Below are 21,732 nucleotides of genomic sequence, written 5' to 3'. Positions count from 1 at the left end.
GCACCAAATGCTAGCACGTCCCTGAAATGTCCAGAGCTGACAAAGCAATTGTTTAAGCACTCATATAATCGCCTCCAGGCAATTCTGGCTGTGTAGCTTCTCTTTGGAGTCACCCACTGTGTGGCAGTCTACTGGATAATACTGCAAACACAGGAAGCAACCTGCTTAAATGAAAGTTCTTCAATAGCTGTAGTCCACTTTCTACTTCTTTCCAGAGCCCTTCTGGTATAGGGCTTCACTGGGAACCTTGCAGTTAAGAGGAGGATCAAGTGACATGGAATGTGTTCTGCTCACTGTAGCCTTATGCTGAAAATCAGCTTGGAGGGGGAATATACTCATTCAATTGCAATGCTAAATCATTTGTAGTTTTGAGTAATGACACATATGCACAATCATTGGCTCCTGAAGTCAGTATGTAGCATGAATTCAGCATGCAGTATGTAGTCAGGTAGACTCCACAGCTTGAAGACTTTAAAGTGACATGACCTTTCCTTTTTTGGCAGTGAGATCTGAATTTGAGGAGAAGTTTTTGTTTTGTTTGGTTCAAAGCAAGATGATGTTTTTGATTTACCAAGGGAGGAACTTTCCAGTTCAGATAGATCCTGGTTTAGATAGAAAGGGTGTGGGTCATCCATATATCCTATGTGAAGGTTTTGGGCACCTTAGAGCTTCCCAAATGACTCTGTATATGTGCAATTGCCAATGAAATTGAGCATCTTAAGTTTAAACCCTTTGGAAGATAGATGGTTTTGGACTTGACCATGAGCGTGGACAACACTCAAGAAAGAGTAGACATATCTCTGGAGGTTAGATTCAAATTACTTAACGCCTTTTAAAAGATACTTAATTACCATATTTCTGGGTGGGAAAGCTGTTCTAAGAAGCAAAAAACACATAATCAAACATTAAAATGTAAGGAAAATGGAAACTGACTGGAATTCTTGTAAATATACACTCTCATTCAAGGTTCCCACTGCTATGGGAGGTTCCCATTGCTTTGGGTTCCGGGGAGGAGGAGAAGAAAATCTTTTCCTCTGCCTATTTGGTGTTGGCTAAACATGCTAAACATCGTTAAACAAAACATGCTAAAACATACTAAACATCAGTAAGCTTACAAAGGTTTCAGCTTAACACCATTTGTACAGAAAGACTAGGTCAGTGATGTGTTTTTTCTCCCAACCTGTTTTGTCCATGCAAGCTTTCCATATACACATAGAGCTCACTGACATTAGTAAGAGCAGACCTCTCATATGTCCTTTCTTGTATCCAGCTGCACTCCTGAACTCATGAGACATCTGAATGCTGTTAAAATGACATTAGCTAAGATTCTATCTTGCTTAGTAATAGATTAGTTCCTTTTTCCATGAAAGATGGCTTTGATATTATAGCTTATATAATGTATCAACGAGATGACATTTTTTCCTGAGTCATTTCTGCTGCACACCTTAAATGCACATATTCTCAATAATAAAGCATCTGCTACTGTGGAAAAGAAATATCTAGGAGACCAGCAAGTGCGTTCGCTAGTAGTCAGAATTAAAACTACAGTGTCTTTGTTACAGAAAGATTATGCTTTAACAGGTTTTCTTGTAGAACTATGTGTCTTACATGTATTACTTTTAATTTTACAAGATTTCACAAATCTTTTACCCAGTCAAGGTTTTAATATTTATAGAACTTGCACTGAAAAATTTTTGTCCAGTGATTTTACCAAGTCGTTCATTGTACCTCAAAAAAGTATGGGTGTACTAAGCAATACATAGAAATGTAATACGCTACAGGGCTTCCAGACAGTCATTCTGGGCACATTTTTATATCTTTAAATATTTTATTAATAACAGTTTTATTGCATTTTATTAACTTTTATAGTATTCATACTTGTCAGGTGACTTAATGCCATGTTAAGGGCAAAATCTAGATGATCTACAAAGGGTTTATCATTTTTAATTTCTATGATGATTTTTTTAAACATGTAGCTAAATATTTTGATGGAAAAAGAGTACAGATATGAACAAAATGGTCTTTGGATGGAGTTGTTGCTTATTTTCTTGTCATTTTAATTTTAGAATAATTGGTATTTACTCTGAGACTCAACTAAATTAAAAAGAAAGTCAGCTTTCTACATCCTGACTGAAAAGGAGAGGGGAAAATAGTATAGCAAGAGGTGGGAGTGCTTTGATCAGATGACCGGCTCAACTTTGCATATGTTCCTCCATTCAGGTTTAGGTTCAGGGCTTAAAATTTGATAAACTGTTGCTGAAATAACTGGATCTTTTAAAATGTAAGTGATTTCTATATGCTAATGCCTCAGGTATGCTGGGCTGAATGTGTCTGATCTTGGATACATATGGTATGTGGATGCAGCATATCGTAATACATGGGTGAGAGGACTGTTGGAAACCTTTTTAGCAAGCAGAAATCAGTGACACCAGCAGATGAGCCTGCGACCTCTATTTAAAGACGTGAGCACAGAAGCTGGTCCAGACATCCTTTTAGTCTCCATTACCTCTGCTAAGGTGAAGAGTGAAAAAGAGAGTATATGATACCCTGTTCAAATGACAGATTAAAAGAAATATTTGGTCTTTAGAATTGTATAAAATCAGTCCAGTAGACTTGCCTTCTGTGAGAGCTTGAAGAGTCCTGAGTCCTTTCTGTGATAGTTCTGGTATTTTCTTGGATATGTAAACAAATAGTTGAGGCTGTGTCAAAATAGTAATTTAGGGTAGTAGGATCCTCCTGATAAAAAGATGATGACCATCTGAATGAGTCACTGAGACCTCCTTGATAAGCAGTGGAGGAGAAATAAGACATTTTGGGTATGCCAAAGGTATGATTTATCTCACCAGGAAGCACACATCTAAAACAGGTCAAATGAACCACACCTTAAAAAGTTCTGTTTCCCTTCACTCATTGTGAAAGGAGCATAGTCTCATTAATTCAGATGTACAGATCTGTACAATAAATATCCAAAGTTTGGGTAGAAGAGTTAGAGGTCTTTAGATTCAATTATTTGAGAGTTGGCTGCAAAATTTCTCTAAGAGGATGTAAAAAGGCTTACCTTAAGAGGTTGGGTTTTTTTCCCCGAAAGTAGAGAGAAATTGGAAGTTCTACAGTAGGAAAATAACCAATGTATTTTATTTTTACTGTATAATAGGAAGTTTTAAAAATTTTAAGTTATCACTCTCAATAATTTATCACTCTCAAATGATGTGTGATATCGCGTATTACTGTAGTCATTGATATATGTAGATTACTATTTTGGGTAGCTTTATTAAAAAAAAAGGATCCGGAATTTCTTTCTCTAAAGTCAGTGGGTATGTTTCAAATGTGGGTGTGCATAAGCCAGATTGTTAGAGCCCAACACTGCTCATATAAACACCTATAGGATGAATTTATGTATGTACAGCACATTGATACTGTAAAGTACAATTACTGTAAAGCTAATTTAAGCCTTTGAGTGTATGCCTATATGCCTGTATTGTGGACGTGCAAGTGGCAAGTGAAGACTGGACCCGTTTTTGGTGACTAAGTATACACACGTTTGCAGTGGGAATGTGTATATGGTCAGTACATCTCAGGGGCCTCAACTTTTCAATAACTTATTTTGCTGTTTTTAAGAAGTTATTTTCTATGTAGACACACAAATAAAAGTTTGGTTTGATAGGAATCCTTGCTCTTGACAAACTCATACAAAACTGTGTAATTAATATGAGAAAAGGCATGAACAGGAGAACTAGCAAAAACATTATGGGTTTCATAAAGTACAGGTAAAGTCCTATGCTCACTGTAGAAGAGCAAGAACATAATAACTATAGGCCTGGCTTCCTTTCTGGTGACTTCTTTGAGATTGTAGGTGATAGCTGAGATTGTTGCTGAGAATTTTAAAACCTTAAAAAATGACCAGTAATTTGCACTGGTAGATTCTTAATGCCTAAGGTAGATATATTTAAATTTAGTTATTTCAGTGAAAATACACCGTTTCTCAGAAATAGTCAGGAATTAGAATCAGTGAGAATGATCAATTTTAACTGTTCTGATTATAAAGCCCATTTTGTTTCAGTGCCCTGCTCCTAGAATTAGATACCAATTTATAGGGAACCCAATTACAACATTTTAGTCAGCCTTTGGGTTTGGGTACAGCAGCTGTATTGATGACACAGAAAATAACTGCTGGGAAAAAAAAACAGTATGGGCTCATGTGCCTTTAGTTCACGCAATTAGAGGTGAGAAGTCATCATTACTATAATGAGATGAGTTTTCCTCACTTAAGATCCATTTAAAATTATATTTTAAAACCTGGATTTCTAAAACAAGCCATATGTAGACTGGACCTCTTGTTATCTTCTGGATATCTCTAAATGTATATTTATGCAGTAAAGGCTAGATCTTCATGAGCTCACTGGTGATTTCACTCAGTTCCCCTGAAGAGATGTTTTTGGAGTCAGCGGTGAGACAGCACTGGAAATTCAATGGCAGAAGTACCTTTTACAAAATATTATTAGCTTTCAGAATATTTTTTTTCCCGTTGGCAGGATAGCCATACTTGTATCTGTCATATAGTCAAGATGTTAACAGTCATGAGAAACACAGTTTTGGTGAGAATTTCCAATTTTAAAATGTTTTCCTTTCAAGAATCAAGAAACACAGTTAATACATTAACAGAAGGCCTGTTTATTACTTAGAAAATATGAATTAGTTAAAACTTCAAAATAATATTGTTATTATGAAATCAAAGGATATTTAATATGCTACAATGTTTCTGCAAAATGTAAGGGACCAAGTTCAAAGTGTCTTTCTAAAAATAAAACCTTTGTATTCTGTATGTTTCCTTCTTTAAAATGAAAATGAGGCTTGATTTTTTTTTATTTATAGCATATGCAAGTCTATATATTAAGAGAAAACAAGTGAAAATAGGCCGTATTTCTTATTGTACATACCATCCCTCTAAGGAGACTATATTTTGCTTTTCTAAAGCATGTATTAGCTTTTTCTAGCTTAGTTTTATGGGGCTGTATCTTCACATCCTCCCTGTAAAATTTTCTAGACAAGTGTTAAGACCATGATGAGACCAATTAGTGGTATTTCACCAACTTATTGATGTAGTTTCAGAGGAATAGATTGAGCAATGTTAAAGTAGGATCTGAAGTACTGGAAATAGAAAAATGTTGGTTTGGGTCTGTACTAAAAAGAGCAGAACTACTTTGGTTTAGTGTTCTTTTGGTCATGAAATTCGATAGAAAAGTCAATATTTTTTCCTGCATACAACTGTATCAAAATATTACGTAGCATGTCATAACAAAGTATTTTTCACGTACCATGTCTTATTTCCTCACCATGTCATGTGTTGAGGAAAAAAAAAAAAGAGCAAGGGAAACAAAATAATGCAAAATGTGTGGGCATAATTTACAATTTAAAGTAACTACATAAAAGAGAATGTTTTATTAAAATGCATGAGTCATTCTCCAGCCTTATGGACAGCAGCATTAATGTAGACCTTTTCTTTAAAACTGTTTTTTAAACCTTTCTTCCTGCCATGTGTCTGCCATACAGGTTAAATTCTGATTCTATAAAATACATACATATTTTGACAAAACCCTAGGCATTTATTCCCAGTATGAGGTACTTGTACTTTCTAGAATTCTTCCTGATATTTAACCACTAGACATTTCTCTGGGAACTTCAAGCAAAGCTAATACGCTTTTTATTCTAAAAATACTTTCTATATTTGTTTTTCTTATCAATTGTATGTAACAGATAATTTAACTTTCCTTAAAACATCATCTACTGTACAGCTGTATACAGAATACTGTTGTTTTAAGTAATTTATTACAGTGATTAGAATAAATACTAATTTGTGTTAGAAAAGGAAAGATACACATTCCTTAAGACAAAACTGTTTCTTTAGAAGAAAACTCATTCCATATTCAAATGCTTTCCTTTCTGAAAATTGTTAGCAATACAATACAAATTGCCTTTTCATTTAATATTGTACCTAGTTTCATAGAAACAGTTAAAAACTCTGAAGCAATGATGCTTTTTACTATACATAAATTTATGCACACACACACACACACAAACATATCTCCTTCCTCACTCTATTTCGTATTTCACATACTCTGTTGTCGGAGCCCTAAATTCTTCTTGGAAGCACTTTGCAAGTCCTGCTAGGAGAAGCTATGAATCAGATAGGATAATCAGAAGTCTTTACAATTTTACTGTATCTTTGTCTGTCCTTTCTTTCACCTTTCCTTTACTGCACTATCTTGTCTGTCTGATTCTCACAGGAGACATGGATTACAACTGGTTGGACCATACGTCTTGGCATAGCAGTGAGGCATCCCCAATGTCTTTGGTGAGACATGTGGAGCCTTACCATTTAGTTTCCTTTATCATTTCACGTTTCCTTTGTTTTATTTACACCTTTGCATGTTTTCTTTTTTGTATCCTTTTTTTTATCCCACACCTATAGGGGACAGTCAAAGGGGAAAAAGAAAAACTAGTGAGCAGGCAGTTTTGTTGGATTCTAACACCTTATCCGAGAGGCAAAAGAAAATGGTGTGCTTTGGTGGCCACTCTTTGGAAGAGGACTTGGAATGGTCTGAGCCTCAGATAAAAGACTCTGGGGTAGATACGTGTAGTAGCACAACTCTAAACGAGGAACATAGCCATAGCGAGAAGGTACTGAGATTATGGAGCCTGCATTTTAACCTGCTCATTTGGTCTTTGTTTGCTCTCTGTCACTCATTAAAATAGTGCATAAAATAAAAGATAGGGTGTTTCTAGAGACAATGTAGCATTTCTTAAGGTGCAGAAAAGAAAAACAAATGAAAAGTCTCTGCATGCATGCAGCTTTTACTGTTTGGCAGCCTAAGAAAAAAATTGAGAGGCATAAAGGAATGTGTTCTTATGGTTGCATAGTAGCATGTCATGGTATTAACTTCAAGTATAAAGTAATTAACTATAAGGATTCTACTGATTGGCTTATTTGATTTACTGTGTTCAAGCTCCTGGGGCTGAAATTAAATAAATAGTTTAAACCCCAGGTGAAAAAGGGAGAAAATTTGGTCTCTCTGCACAGAAAAGTTGTTTTTCTTTTTTCCCTTTCACTGTCATGGTTGTTCTTTTGTTTTGTTGCCATGCCATTTTTGTGCAGTATTGTGCAGAATTAAAGGCTTTGCCATCTGCTTTGATATTTTTTATTTTTGCTTTCTGTTTGGTGGAGATTATGAAAAATCTTTTTAGAATCATTAGTCGTAATGGGAGCAGATTTGTCTGTGCCTGCTAATTTTGCATGAAATAGAGCATGAAATAGTATTTTTGTATGAAAAAGTACTATGATTACACAAAATAAAATGTTAAAATTTTATTAATTATGCCAATATACAAGTATAACTGTGCCCATGTATAGTAATGGAATAATAAAGTTCACTGTAACGATGCTTCATATAGGAAGTAATTATTCCAAGAAAAAAACAATACATTTAAATAGGGTAATGACTATACCTTTTAATGTATTCTATAATATTTAATGTACTACTACTGAGAGAAAGTAAAACGCTGAAAAAGTTTTTCAGTCAGAGAAAACTGACTTGTTTGGAATAGTGGAAAAAGAAGAAATGTCTTACACCAAATTTCTGTTTTGAGTTAAACTTCTTTTTCAGTATTACCCTTATAGTAGACCTCTATGGGTTTTTTGGTCAGTAGTCAGGTGTGATAGTCATTGTGTGTAGATAACTCTGTATAGTTGTCTCTGTCTGTCTAATCAAGACATGAAGATCATTCTATATATTTAAAAATTTTATTTAGTAAAATCGATAATGTTATTAAATATTAGACATATATTGTGATGGACTATATATCCAAATAAATCTTTTCCAGCACAGTTTTCTGTTACTCTTTTACATTAAATATTAGTGTAATCATAATACTTTCATGGCATTTTTGAAACATATCAGGAAATTAAAAGTATTACTGAAATATTTTTCTTTAAAATTCTATTCACTGTATTTTCCATTGACACCATATGATAGCATCCAGTAACGTGGCAACCATCCAAAGATGGAGACCGTCTCATTGGTCGGATTTTGTTAAATAAACGACTAAAAGATGGAAGTGTGCCTAGAGACTCAGGAGCAATGCTTGGTTTGAAGGTAATGAATAATTTTGGAACTAACAACTCTCTCAGTTAAACTAGCTACCTTTATAATGAAAGTATTCTCATATTGTATAGTGTATGTATACCAATATCTATAATGTCTTATCATTCTCAAAATTGCAATATAGAGACATTTTATATCAATTACTAAGAGTAATTTTACAGAGTCCCTGACAGGCTCAAAAAATTGTATTTTTCTGAAGGACTAGTGTTTTCACAAGTTTGCTGAGAATGTCTGCTCTGCAAGGTACTAATTGTATCCTTGCTGGGCAAGCAAAGCCCTGTCTGCTTTCATCGGTATTGAGGATTGCACCATGGCATACCTGCTGTTCCCCGCAAGAGGGGAAAAATGTGAAAGATAAATTCCCTCTTTTGAAGATCTGGGAGACACCTGGAAGTTAATGACATTTCAATCCAGAGCAGAGTCTGCCAATGAAAGAGCCTGATTCTGGATTTCCCTCCCCCCTCCCCCCTGATTGTTTGATTTGCTACATTTTAAATATACAAGACAGAGAATTATTTAGTATTTGTTTTATATTATCACAAAGTAATGTGTTTGCATCTTTTTCACGGTGCACTACTCTTAGAAGACATTATGAAGCTATTTCTAGCTCATATGTTGATCTCATTTTTGTGAGATATTATTATTTGCAGTTCCAGCAATACAAGAATGAGAATGAATTATGCACAGTAAAAGAAACAAGCATGTATTTATTTTGACTCAGCATCCCTGTTGTGACAAATCATTAAGAACTTTGATTAATTCTCCATTTTCTATTTAACTGACAGTGACTTCACTTTGGGTACATGGATAAGACTATAGTCATACACTGTAAATGGGGATTAAATCAGTATAGTTACTTATAACATATACTAACATGCTTTGGAAATTTTTCACTTTTTAATTTAATTGACAAATGATTTTATTTTGAAGTCAATGGAGAAGCCAGTTGAGCATCACTTTTGGAATGTGTGTTATTGTCTTAATGTTGGAAAATGTAAGAGAAGAGACTAACAGTGCTACTATGAAGTACTTTTTGTTTAAACTTCTAAGTTTAAAATTCTAAAATCTTCTATTATAAAGATGAACTCTTCACTGAGATTCATGAATAGTTTAGATTCAAGAGTAACTACTTTTTGATCTCTATAGATGTCTGAAAAGAGTGATTTTCAGCAGTTACTCCTGACCCAAATTTTCAAGTATTTACATTATTGAAAATAACCTAAACTGGATTTTAAATCCCAATATGAATAATATTAAGAAACCATAAGAATTTGAAGATTATGCAGTTATAACCGATTCTGATATGTGAATCTCCTGATTCCAAGATAAATATTACAGTCAAACCTGTTGAAGTTTCCTGTAGAGAAATCTTCAGTATGACAAGTATTTTCATCTGACTTGTCCAGCCAAAGCAAATTTGATTAATTGGGATGTTTGATGCTTAGTGTGAACATCATGAGTTCTGTTACGTTAATGTAACAGAATGTTTTCAGTTAAAAGGTATTGAAATAAGCAGTCTAATGACCAGTCTAATGACCAATACCTTACTTTTTGGGGGTGGTAATTTATAATACAGTGAATTACTATACATACATTTGCTAAAGTTTAAAAGCTTTAGCATTCTGTATTTGCATTGTGTTTATATTACACAAATAGCCAGAATAGATGCAAACATAACCTGTCATAGCCAACATTCTGTGGTATTTTTTCAAGTGTATCCATCTTATCTGGACTGCCTAAAAACCAAGGAAATAGTTGAATTCTTCTTTCTGTTGCCAGAACATTTAAATCATTTAAAGTAATTTTCATTCTATGAAAATACTTCCTCTTTGAAACAGGTAGTAGGAGGAAAGATGACTGAATCAGGTCGACTCTGCGCATTTATCACCAAAGTTAAAAAGGGAAGCTTAGCTGATACAGTGGGGCATCTTAGACCAGGTATGTATCTGCTATAGATCTATACTGCTGAGTTGCTTTTCTGAAGCTGGTAACAAGCAAGCCAGTTTAATTAGATGTGAAATTATGTTAAATAGGTGTGATGAACTACTGCATAATTCAACCTGATGTTCAGTTACTAGATTATTGACATTGCTGCTTTTGTTAAATATATAAATTCTTATGTTGTTCAAAATCGTATTTTAACATTTTTATTCATAGAATCATGTTTTTATGCTCAATATTCCACTGGTGTCCTGCCCAGTTATTTTGTGGTGTATGTTTTATTTAGTGCAAATCAAGCTCTTACAAATGTGCGAACAGAACCAGCTCAGCTAAGAAACTGCTTCTATCCCAACATGCAAATCATGGATTGCTAGATTGGAGAATGTGCAAGAAATATTAATTATTAACATAAGAACTATCTATCTGACCCTTAAATATGAAACTTGTAGAGGTAAATGGATCTTAAAAATAGTAAGTTGATGAGATATGCTCTTTTAAAGATCTGCATTTCTAAAGAGCATGTTGGGTTTTCTGTGAGCCACAGCTGCCAAAGTGAGTAAGAGCTATATCTAATTAAATAGGGGTCCTACTGATGATACTATTGTTTCACTGAACTCTATGTATTTGAAGCTGAGCTGCAGAAAACCTTTAACACTCAGAATTTTACTGTGTGAAGGACCTCAAACTTGTTCGACGGCACAGGTTTCACAATGCAGTGAACTGACAGTAGAATGGCTTAACTTGTCATTGTAAGTATAGTCCACAGCAGACTTCCTAAGCAAAGTGTTATTACTGAAATTATAGGTGATGAAGTATTAGAATGGAATGGAAGGCTACTACAAGGAGCCACCTTTGAGGAGGTGTATAACATCATTTTAGAATCCAAACCTGAGCCACAAGTGGAGCTTGTTGTTTCAAGACCAATAGGGTAAGTAATTTTTTAAAAGTTTGTATTAAATATGAAAAAATTTGGTTAAATTTCACTTCTAGGGCAGAGCATATTAAACAGATTCATGAACACTGTAAACAGTAAAATTGTATACAAAATTCTGTACACCAAAAACATAGCTGGAATGATAGATCACACCAGTAAGTAAAAGAGCTGGTGTGAAATCCTGTATTCTCTGAGAGAGTCCCAGGCACTATCTACTAATACGGTCAAAAAAAGGTTCCCTTCTGTGGTTGTTTAGTTGGTGATCCAGCCTATATTGTCTCTGAAACTGTGGTTGCACTCTTTGTTGTTGCAGTTGACTCTTGATTTTTATTCCTCCATTCCTGTTTTTATAGAATATGTATATAATTATATGTTCATATTTGGTCTATCAACTGATGAACTCTATTTAATGAAAGCCTGCAATGTAGACTTTTGCCCGAAATACAGTATGCTAATGACATAATCATATGCTTGGAAGCTCTTCAATCCACATTCTCATCATCTTAATCTATGAAATCTATTAAATTATTTCTTGTTATCTAATACAGAACATATCTGAATGAATTGCTAGCACTGTGTGGGACTTTTTCTTTGGTGCTTTATATGGCCTAGTATTCTTAACTTTCAGACCTATCTCTCAATGTCTAAACTTAAACATTTCCTGCATAGCAATAGGGCGTTTGTAGTTGCTTTGTTACATCGGACAGAGAATACTTCCCCTTCATCTGTTCTTTTTCTTCCAAGTTCCTACAGCCTGCAGCCACATCCACCCCTTTTTTACTTCTCCATTGGAAGTTCCATAGCTGATCACATCAGGGCTGTGAAGAGCGGGATGCTTTCCACTGAATTTGAAGATGCCTACAATTGTTAAAAAATTTCTCTTTTCCCCCACAGAATTTATTATGATATATATGATGCAACAGAACAGGGTGCCAGGTAATCTCATCTAGGGTCCCTTTGCCATGTGAGGTTGGACCAGATGGTCTTTCAAGATCCCTTCCAACCCAGGCTGTTCTATGATTCTGTAATTATATATTCATAAATATATTTACCCCTTTATTTTGTATAAGATGCACATAGTTATCTTAGCTTTATATGAGATACATGGGTAACATAACAAATAAAAATTAAGAGGTACTAAAAAAATTTCTAGAACCATATAATCTGAGGATGGAATTTCAGTGAGGATAATTTGTTATCAGTTCAGGTATAATAGGAACTTAATGTGTTCGACACATGAGGAGCTTAACATGTAGGAACTTAACTTGGTTTGACAATTTTAAACAAACGATAAAAACAAAAACTGCTTTATCTTGTCACTGAGATGAGAAGTTTTCTCCTATATACATATTGCATTGCAACCCCTTCAGGGTAAAGGCTGTATCAACTGTCCTATCATTAAAAACCTTTGCATAACTTGGGAGTTTTAGATATAATAGTAATGCTAATACTAGTAGAAGAATAATGTCTCAGAAAAGGAGGTTTCAAATTCATTTCATACAGGTTTAAGATATTTCATAATGTCTCTCAAACAGAAGTTTTTAGCAAAAGTTTCAAGGAACTGCTGGCATCTTGAAAATACGCATTTTTTTTCTCTTTCTGCATTCTCTTCATTGTGTGAAACCTCCTGTATTCTTTCTTGTGCTTTTATTTTTTCTGTCTGTTGCTTACCTTCCTTATCATCATGTCTTCTGTTATATTACCATGTGCTCCACTTGCTGTCACTAGAGCAGCTCATCTGTAATTCCTTAAAGAAGGTGATGTGGGCTCTCAAGATGCCTTCTTCAGCATTAACTGCTTGCCACATAGTCTGAAGAACTGAGCCAGATCAGGCCTAAAAAAGTTGGTCTGTGTACTTGATTCCCAGTGTCTTTTTTTTTTTTAGTAAATTTAGAAGAGGGTTTTCCCCTCCAAAGCACCAATTACTAATCTAAATGGGTTTATAACTGAAGTCTCAGTGACAAATACTTTCTGCAAGTTGGTAAGGTGTTAGATTCTGGTTAGATGTATGTAACTCTCTGGATTTTGATATTGACAACATGACTTTCTAAATGTTTTTCCTGAGACTTGAGCTGATGAACTGGAAATACCATATTATCTTCTCAGTTTGGAAGATTTCAGGATATAATCAAAGGGACTGTAAAAATTAATATCTAATGGTTGCCCAAGGAAACATAACACCATAGGTCTGTGTTCTGCCCCAGGGAAGAAAGTTTCAATGTATTTAAAATCATTAAAAGTTCACATTTACCAGATGTCAGAAGTGATAATTATTTCAATTAGAATAATTGATGCCCACTTGAAGGATTTAACTTTTGCATTGAGGTAGATCCTATTACTTATAAAAAGACTCTCTTGATGGTCTCATGGCAACGCGCTAACTCATGCCAGGAATCTACAGACGGTTACTGGCAATTAACTTAGCTGAGAAAGAGAACCTGTTGTCACATCCTGATATTCTGAATACAAAACCAGTTCCAGTAAACACAATTGTTAGTTCTTCTTCATTTTATTATGGGCAGACTGCTGTGAAAACTGAAGATGACAAGCTAAGCTGTCTCTTATACACAAGAACTTATCTATTTTCTGCTTTCAAATTCTCAGAAATAGTTATTTTAAAAATGCTTGTTATTTTCATAGTTACTACTGTTTTGAATTTGGAAGGAATGATGTATTGTGTTTTATTAATTATTCTACACAATCTGCTTGCAGTGGAACATATCCTAAAATGTAAAGAGATGCATAAAACTAATTCCGCTTCTCCTACATCTGTTTATCTCAGTGAGAGTTCCTGGTACGAAATACCATTCACACTACCCTGAAATACTGGGAAATCTATACTTTAGAAGTATAAATGATAGCGTTTCTGACAAGTTTTGCTTACTAACAACAGAGACAGTGATTTTTCCTTGTCTATAGCAGGTAGTCACAGCAGTTGGATGCCTTCTGATTCGTTTGAGTTATTGAGTACTGTGCAACAACTCACTTTGAAAGATTCCTCAATCTGCTTAGTAAAGCTATCTTTCTAGTGAGCCTTGAAAAATGTTTGGAAACAGTATACTAAAAAGTAAATAGATAAGTTTTATTTGTATGCATTACACACTTTTTTTTTCATTGTATGAGACAGTAGATATCACCAAAAGCATTTTTAACTTCCCCTTTCTTTGCATATACCTTCATGGTGGGTTGACCTTGGCTGGCCACCAAACACCCACCCAGCCACTCTCCCCCTTCCCCTCCTCAGCAGGACAGGGGGAGAAAATAAGACAGAAAAGCTCACAGGTCAAGATAAGGATCGGGCGGGAGATCACTCAGTAATTACCATCATGGGCAAAACAGACTCGACTTAGGGAAGATTAATTTAATTTATTAGGAATTAATAAGAGAATAGGATACTGAGAAATAAAAACAAAAATAAAACCACCTTCCCCTCACCTCTCTTCTTCCCAGGCTCAAATTCACTCCTTTTTTTCCCGCTCTTCTACCTCCCCTCCCTGCCAAGCAGCGCCGGGGGATGGGCAACTGGGGTTGCCATCCGTCCTCCTCCCCCTCCTTCTCCTCTGACCTTGGGGTCTGCGGGCATGTTTCTCTCTTGGGTTTTGCGGTTTTTTATTTTCTCACTCCTCTCTCTCACAGCTGCAGCACAGCTTTTTTTTTTACCCTTTCTTAAATATGTTATCACAGAGGCACCGCCATCTTGGCCGACAGGCTCAGCTGAGCCCTGCGGTGGGTCCCTTGGAACCGGCTGTGTCCGGCACAGGGCAGCCCCGGCCTCTCCTCACAGAGGCCGCCAAACAGAGAAGAGCTGAAGCTCTTCAACTTGCTTGGTTTTGCTCAAATACCTCCAAAATGATTTATTAGCATATTGATAGTTTTTGTTAGCATACAGTAATGTTTGCCCCTCGCAGGAAGCATATGTTCCTTTGGGTTGGGGTGGGTGTAATGAAGTACTTAGTCATTGGGACTGAGTGCTTTAAAATTACATAGCTGTACACACAACTTAATACAGGTGATGCAACCTCTCATCTGTACGCAAGTATGCAATTTTGCCAAATGAAATTGCTCATCTTATTTAGTCATGGAAAAGGTAAGATTGTCTAAATTTGGGGTTCAAGGACACTAAAGGACATATTGGGATAGCCATTATTGGCAGTCTAGTATGTTTGAGTGAAGGTCCAATAAATTGAATCAATGTATGATGTCATAATAAAGTCTACTACTCACAGTTTTAGTCTACCATTAACTCTGACATTGTTCTGTTTTTCTATTTACTGAATTATTTAATTTGGGACTGTGCAGCGTCTCTCCTGCATTCACCAAACCACTTGTTCTGTAGGCTTTAATTTGCAACTGAAATTATTATTACTGGATAAAAGATAAATCTTCCCCATGGCTGCAGATAGCCAGAGGATCATACGCCTTTCCTGAGGTGTTCCGTGGTGGCTTGAGAAGTTTTATAGTGTAACTGAAATTTGAATATGCTTGTTAGATAAAGGATCAGCCTGTCTTACTTTTCCTGATTTCAGGGACATTCCCAGAATACCTGACAGCACACATGCACAGCTGGAGTCCAGTAAGTTTCAATTGTGGGGTAGGAAAATCTTCTCTCTCTTTTATGTAAGCACAAATAGATTGAAAAATGTCATCTACAGTCAGTATAGCTCTCGTCTCTTTGTCCGTATTTGTCTCAGTATGTCATCTTACTGTATTATCTATCTACCTTTGTTTAATAATAAACTATCAAAAGTCAGGATATTTTGTTTTAGGTTTGACATTTGCTTATAAGCTTAGGCTATTTTTGATTGAAATAACCCATAATTCTAACTCATATACAGGAAAATTGATAGTAATTTTTAATTTCCTGTTTTGTTGGTTTGCATTTCAACTGAACCTTATAAACTAAAAATGGGGTTGAAACGTTCTTTATTTACAACCTGAGAGATAGCTACATTGAAATCAGAATACTTCTACTTTATTAAAAACATTCAGCACTCTTTATATCAGCAAAACCAGTATTTCATGTGGGGAAAATAACTTGTTCTTTGGCTTAGATCTGATAAGATGGATTTCAGCCTGGAGTTATTTTTTATCATTGTTTTAGAACTCTTTTATAACAGAAGCCATGAATAAATGCAGTGGCATAAACTTGATTATAATAACGTGAAAAACTCCTCCAATAACTTTTCACTGATCAGCCAAGTCTTAAAATAAAAATCCATTTAATGTTCTGTCAGATGTGGAATGTCCTTTGTATTTATAAAAATGCTTCACTTTTACTTTATGTTTTCTATGTCAAAACTTGTCCTCTGACAGTTTGCAGACCTTGTACGTTTGAAATAAAATGCGCAAAAACCGTTACATGCATCTTGATGTTTTTGTAAAAATCAAATCAAAAATTAATCTGATTGTACAAGAGAATAAGTGCCCTTCAGAAGACTGAATTCCTTTAGCCACAGTAAAGTGGTCAAAGGGAAAAATAACTGCTACTTAGGAATTTTGGGCCTTCAACTTACTGACATAATTACAGTCAGAAATATTTTAATAAACTATTTTTTATTGTATATTCTTCAGATGACATTTTGCAGCTATAATAAACTTGAAAAGCTTTTGATTGCATCTGAGCACCAAAAGATTGAGGATAATTATTTCAGAATTTTAAATGGATAAAAAAGTGATATTTATCACAACTTTATTGTATGCTTGGTTATATTTGTACCATTTTTCTCTAAAGAACATTGTGAAAAATGCATAAGTGCTAGTATTTATAAAATATTTCCATTTATAATTACAGGTTCTAGTTCATTTGAATCTCAAAAAATGGACCGACCTTCTATTTCAGTGACTTCTCCTATGAGTCCTGGCATGTTAAGGGATGTTCCACAGTTCTTGTCTGGACAACTTTCAGTATGTAAACATTTCATTAATATTAGTGTTGTGCTTTTTCCAGCATGTACAACTCTCACTGCAGAGTGCAATCTACCTCTAAATTTCTTGTTAAACTAGCTATTTTTTTTGGTTAATGCTATATATCTCAATGTAGGCAGTGCCATAGTTTCATAAGGACATTCCATTTTATGAGCTTTTTGAAATTTTATATGTGTTGAATTTTGCATACATATGTGTATATATATCTATTAAGCTGGACTGGTAGGGTCAAATTTTCAGAAAGGCCTAATCTTAGCCTCCAGTTATGTTTGTGCTGTTGAGTGTATACACTTTTTCAACTGTAACACTTAAATGTATAGTTGGTAGATTTTATTACCTGTGTGCTTGGACATTAATATTGCTTATTTTTTATGCACTAGCCTTGATATATACCTTTCCCCAGCTATCCCTTTGATTGTTTACTAATGTTGTATTGTTTGTACCAGTGTTACTTTTGTTCTTTACGCTCATTGAGAGCAAAGTTCATTACCTGAATGTTTTCTTTAAAAGGGTAATTTTTTGAACTAAACTGAAGAACTAGAGTTTTGTACGCCTTTCTGTGTCATTTACAACTCCAAAGTGTGATTTCTCAAAAGTGCTCAGTTGTGGCCTGGTACATGTTGAATAGGAGAGGAAAATGGAATGGAAGCAGTGCAAAACTGGTGTTAAACGAAAGTGTCACATTCATATTTCTTCCAAGTTGTTTGCGTTAAGATAATGAGTGCACCATAAAAATATGCATAAAATCTAAGCAGACTGTGTATAGGTCTCATAGAAATGGTTAACGGTATTGATAGAGGAGAGGAAGAAATATTTTTTTTGTCTGTTCAGCAGCCATGTTGGCTCCATTTGCAATGCATGAGACATTATTTGTTTTGCTCATCAGACCAGCCATCTATACTATATAATTTTTAATTTTCTGTGACTGTTGTACTTAACTACTTTGAAAGACTCAATCTTTTGGATAAGTGGAAAACTACAAATCTTGACTTGCAGAATATTTTGCACAAATTGCAACGGCAAGGGAACATGAACATTAGCTGTCAAAATACACAGATCAAAGTTTCTGAAAACCAATTTATTTTTACAAGACAGCAAAAATTGTTGATAGTGGAAACAGGGGAGAAAGAAATCTCTTTTGGCTAAATCTCATAAAAGATTAGGCTGTCAGAAGGTTTTGGTTCCTAGCTCCCAGCATGAAATTGAAGATCCTGAGTTAGCTGCTCAGACATCCACTGCACAGAGACTGCAGAATGATGATCTAAACAGGAACCACACAGAACTGACTTCCACACTTTCTCAGTATCAGAAACAAAATATTTGGGAGTTTAAGATTAGGATTTATTAGTAAAGTCAGTAAGTCTGTTGATTTTGTGGTTTGATAGGATACTGCAGTTTGAGATGAATAAGAATAGTATCAGGAGATTTGGAGGTGTATTCCAATTTACTAAGACTAACAGAATCTAGAAGGTTTTATGTCTCGGAATGACACACACATTCAGTGTTTAACTCAAGGAGGCATCGTTCCTATTTTTAATTATTTTTTGTTTGTTTCAAGATGTAAATGCCTTTATTAATAAGTTGATAGCATTTCTTTCCATCTAAGGAAAGCAAATAATGTTAGGAGGCATTTAAAGATCTTTCCTGCATTTGTCCTCTTTGTACTCCCTTATATACTGTATGGAATTATATAAAATACTTCCTCCTACACGATATCCTTGTTTCCCTCAGAGAGCAGCTGATATCTGAGAACACACAGCTCCAGTTGACTGACACTGAGGTCAGAAATGCTCAGTAACTCTCTAAAGTACCGATGTACACACCTAGCATTAGAAGACAGTTTGAAAATTTGGACACCTATGGTACCTCACCAGCTAAAGAAAAGTTGGAAATAGCTGTATTTCATGTTATCATGTTAACAGCACAACCGTTATTTCAGTTTTCCGTGTTTTCAATCAGCTGTTTTCTGATAGAACAGTTGATGAACACTCATTCATTCCAAATAGCTAAGACGGAAATGGAAGGAAATGCTAAATTCCAAATGTAGTTGGGAATGTGCTCTTTATGGTGAGTGCCTAGGCAGGAGAATAACTGCAGAGCCCTGGCAGTAGATGGAGACAAGATGCTGTTCTTTGTGGAAGTGGTGGGTCAGTTGGCATTCTGGGCCATGGTGTATGAATTTGGACAGGTGTGATGAATCTGAGGAAACGGATGATAAGCAAGACTTTGGAAGTGTTTCATGTATTTTTGGTACTTTTGGACAATGCCATGTAGTCCTGATGGGCCATTGTTGGGGCAACTGCGTGCAATAGGTTGTGAAATACAGGAATTGTGGCCAGAAGTAGAGATACCTACAGTTTGGGTGGAGGTCTGAAGTGTTTGAATAATTACTTGGATATATGCATCCTTATTCAGACAGTGCTACAGATCCTTCAAGAGTTTATATATTAATAGTGTTTTGGAATGTATTTCTTTATGTTCAGTGTGGTTTTAGCCAGTTTAGCTGCAGTGATGACTCTATTATTCAGGGATGTCTTTCTTTGTTCAGTCTTCCATGTTTTCCTTTGTATTGGCATTGGTCTGTTGCCTTCTGTAGAAGACAGTCCGGAGCTGGCGAATAGGATTTCCATGATGCAAACCATTTCACATAGCTAGGAAATCTTCTTTCCATTAATAATTATTCTGCCCAAATACATATTTAATTGAAGAAATTATGTGCAGCTACAGTAAACTACTGTGTATTAGAATTTACCGAAGTATATAAATAATTTATCTGTATTTTGTGCAGTTTATTTTATGGCATTTTTGATCCACGTTGTTCTTTCAGGGAGTATCTGGCTGATATTGCAATTATTGCTTTATTGTTATTTGCTTTGTCTGGTTGCTGTTTCTGTGTTTTTTCACTGATTTGTTTTTCATTTAATATCATTTTGAAAAAGTCAGTATTCTTTGTGTGTTGGTGTTCTTCGCTTCATTACTGCATTCTGGCTACTTTTTCAATACTGCATGAAAAGTGTAACTTGGAATGCTTTTGCAATAGTTAGGTTTAGAGACTGATAGCATGACTAGAAGAACGTGTAAATGGATACAGGTATAAAATTACAATATTTCATTTTTGTACTGGTGGCAATTCTAACAGAAAAGCAATGTCATTTATAAAATTAATCTATTTCCTTATACAGCTGAACAACAGAACCACTTCAGTAGATTTTCCATACATACTCAGTTTATAAAGCAATAAAAATACAGGTATATTAATTATAGTTGTATTATCTGTAGCATATTAGAAAGCGGATATTGTACATTGTGAAGGACATGATATGTCGGCATACCGGGGGGATGAGGTCAAGTATGAGACATGCTCCCCTTCCCCCTTCACCTTTTCCTTTTCCCCTTTCTTTTGTCCTCTTTCTACATCTACACAAGTAAATTACTGTTGCTCAAACATCAAAAACTGGAAAGTTCTAGGTAGTGCATACAATGTGCCTATTGCCTTCCATTTCCAAGGCAGAATACAGCAGGTGAGGGTCCTTGGTGCATAGTTGGAGATACTCTATCCCTTTTAGGATTGCGATATTCTGGAGTATCTGTATTTCTTTGTAACACAGAGCAGAAGCACGCTGAGGATCTACTTATATTGTACGTGAGTAGGTCACATTCTGGCACCGGTACATTGGGCTATGCAGTACTGCCTGTGCAGGGTGGGGGCAGCGTGCAGCTGCTGCACCTCGCAGAGGACAGGAGTACATCAGACAAAACCCGTGATCCAGACTGTCAAATTTTCATATATATCCTCTTGCTTTGGTGTGAGAACAGATTACTTCACACATTTTGTGGAACAGATTTCTCCAGCATCTGTGCATGCCAAGTAAGCAAGGAGGGTGACAGAACCATCATCATACTGCCTGTCTCTATGCTTTGAGTACATTTCTTAGGGAAGTGAATACTGAGTAGTAGCTTCTTTCCATCCCTTTGAAATAGATCAATAATCTCAGGAAAACCGAGCAGGGAGGTAAAGGAGATTAAAGTCTGTGAGATCGCTGTGGTTATTGTGACCTACCCCCATGCTCCTGTTCCCCAACTCGCTGGCCCTCTGAGGGTCAACATGTGCTCCTGTTCCTGTCCATTCCCCATACGGAGTACCGTTTCTGTGCCACTCCATTAGCTGTCACCGTAAGTTGAAGATGGAGAGTGGCTGGAGTTTGTAGTTGGTCCAGGAATTTGCCTGTACCAATGTAGTCTTGATGTAACCACTGGAAGCCACAAGGTTGTGTGTGGTCTGAAGTGTTACATCACAAAAGTAGAGTTATAAGTGCATCTGTGTGTGCAGTGCAACTACTAGGTTTGCAAAAATGCTCTAGATCCCATTTCATGCAAGGGTTTTGTGTATATGCCATATATAATTTCTGTCATGATTGCTAAAGAATTGAAAAACATCGATTATATCTTCCCCCGTGTAATGCTAGTAGCAGATAGCCCTAACTTTCTTTTAATTGTTCTTAAAATATTGAGGAGGGCTTTTTATAGAAATGCCTCTTAAAGTTGCAGAAAAGAGAAAGCCTTTTACTTTACTTGCTTTAATCTAGAAAGCAACCAAAGCTGTCAGTGTGTGAACTGTACTTGTTTCTGTCTCTGAATATGCATCTACAATCTTCGTGAAAGAGGTGGTCAAGCTGAACTCATGTTTCCTACCCCACTTTTAAATCACACTTTGCTGACCTATTCCTTTTGTTAGTGTTATTTCTAAATCTACTGTAAATGTTATCTGTAGAC

At 35.5% G+C, this 21,732-nt stretch overlaps 1 protein-coding gene across 3 annotated transcripts in view; it reads left to right on the top strand.

Annotated features, from left to right (window-relative positions):
• RIMS2 (regulating synaptic membrane exocytosis 2) overlaps positions 1-21,732 on the top strand; it is a 340,994-nt gene that overhangs the window by 106,439 nt on the left and 212,823 nt on the right. For 2 of the 3 annotated variants that reach the window (XM_009891810.1, XM_009891808.1), the window contains exons 3-8: positions 6,285-6,352; positions 8,031-8,150; positions 9,998-10,097; positions 10,905-11,028; positions 15,561-15,607; positions 16,826-16,938. In XM_009891810.1, coding sequence (XP_009890112.1) covers positions 6,285-6,352; positions 8,031-8,150; positions 9,998-10,097; positions 10,905-11,028; positions 15,561-15,607; positions 16,826-16,938 — 572 coding nt within the window. Of the gene's footprint in view, positions 1-6,284; positions 6,353-6,469; positions 6,679-8,030; positions 8,151-9,997; positions 10,098-10,904; positions 11,029-15,560; positions 15,608-16,825; positions 16,939-21,732 lie in introns of all 3 variants that reach the window. The other variant, XM_009891809.1, reaches the window with a different exon arrangement.

Source organism: Charadrius vociferus, unplaced genomic scaffold, assembly GCF_000708025.1.
Source record: "Charadrius vociferus isolate BGI_N301 unplaced genomic scaffold, ASM70802v2 scaffold15, whole genome shotgun sequence".
Classification (NCBI taxonomy): Eukaryota; Metazoa; Chordata; class Aves; order Charadriiformes; family Charadriidae; genus Charadrius; species Charadrius vociferus.
Note: the sequence above shows the minus strand (reverse complement) of the source record. Positions and strands in the feature narration are given on the sequence as shown.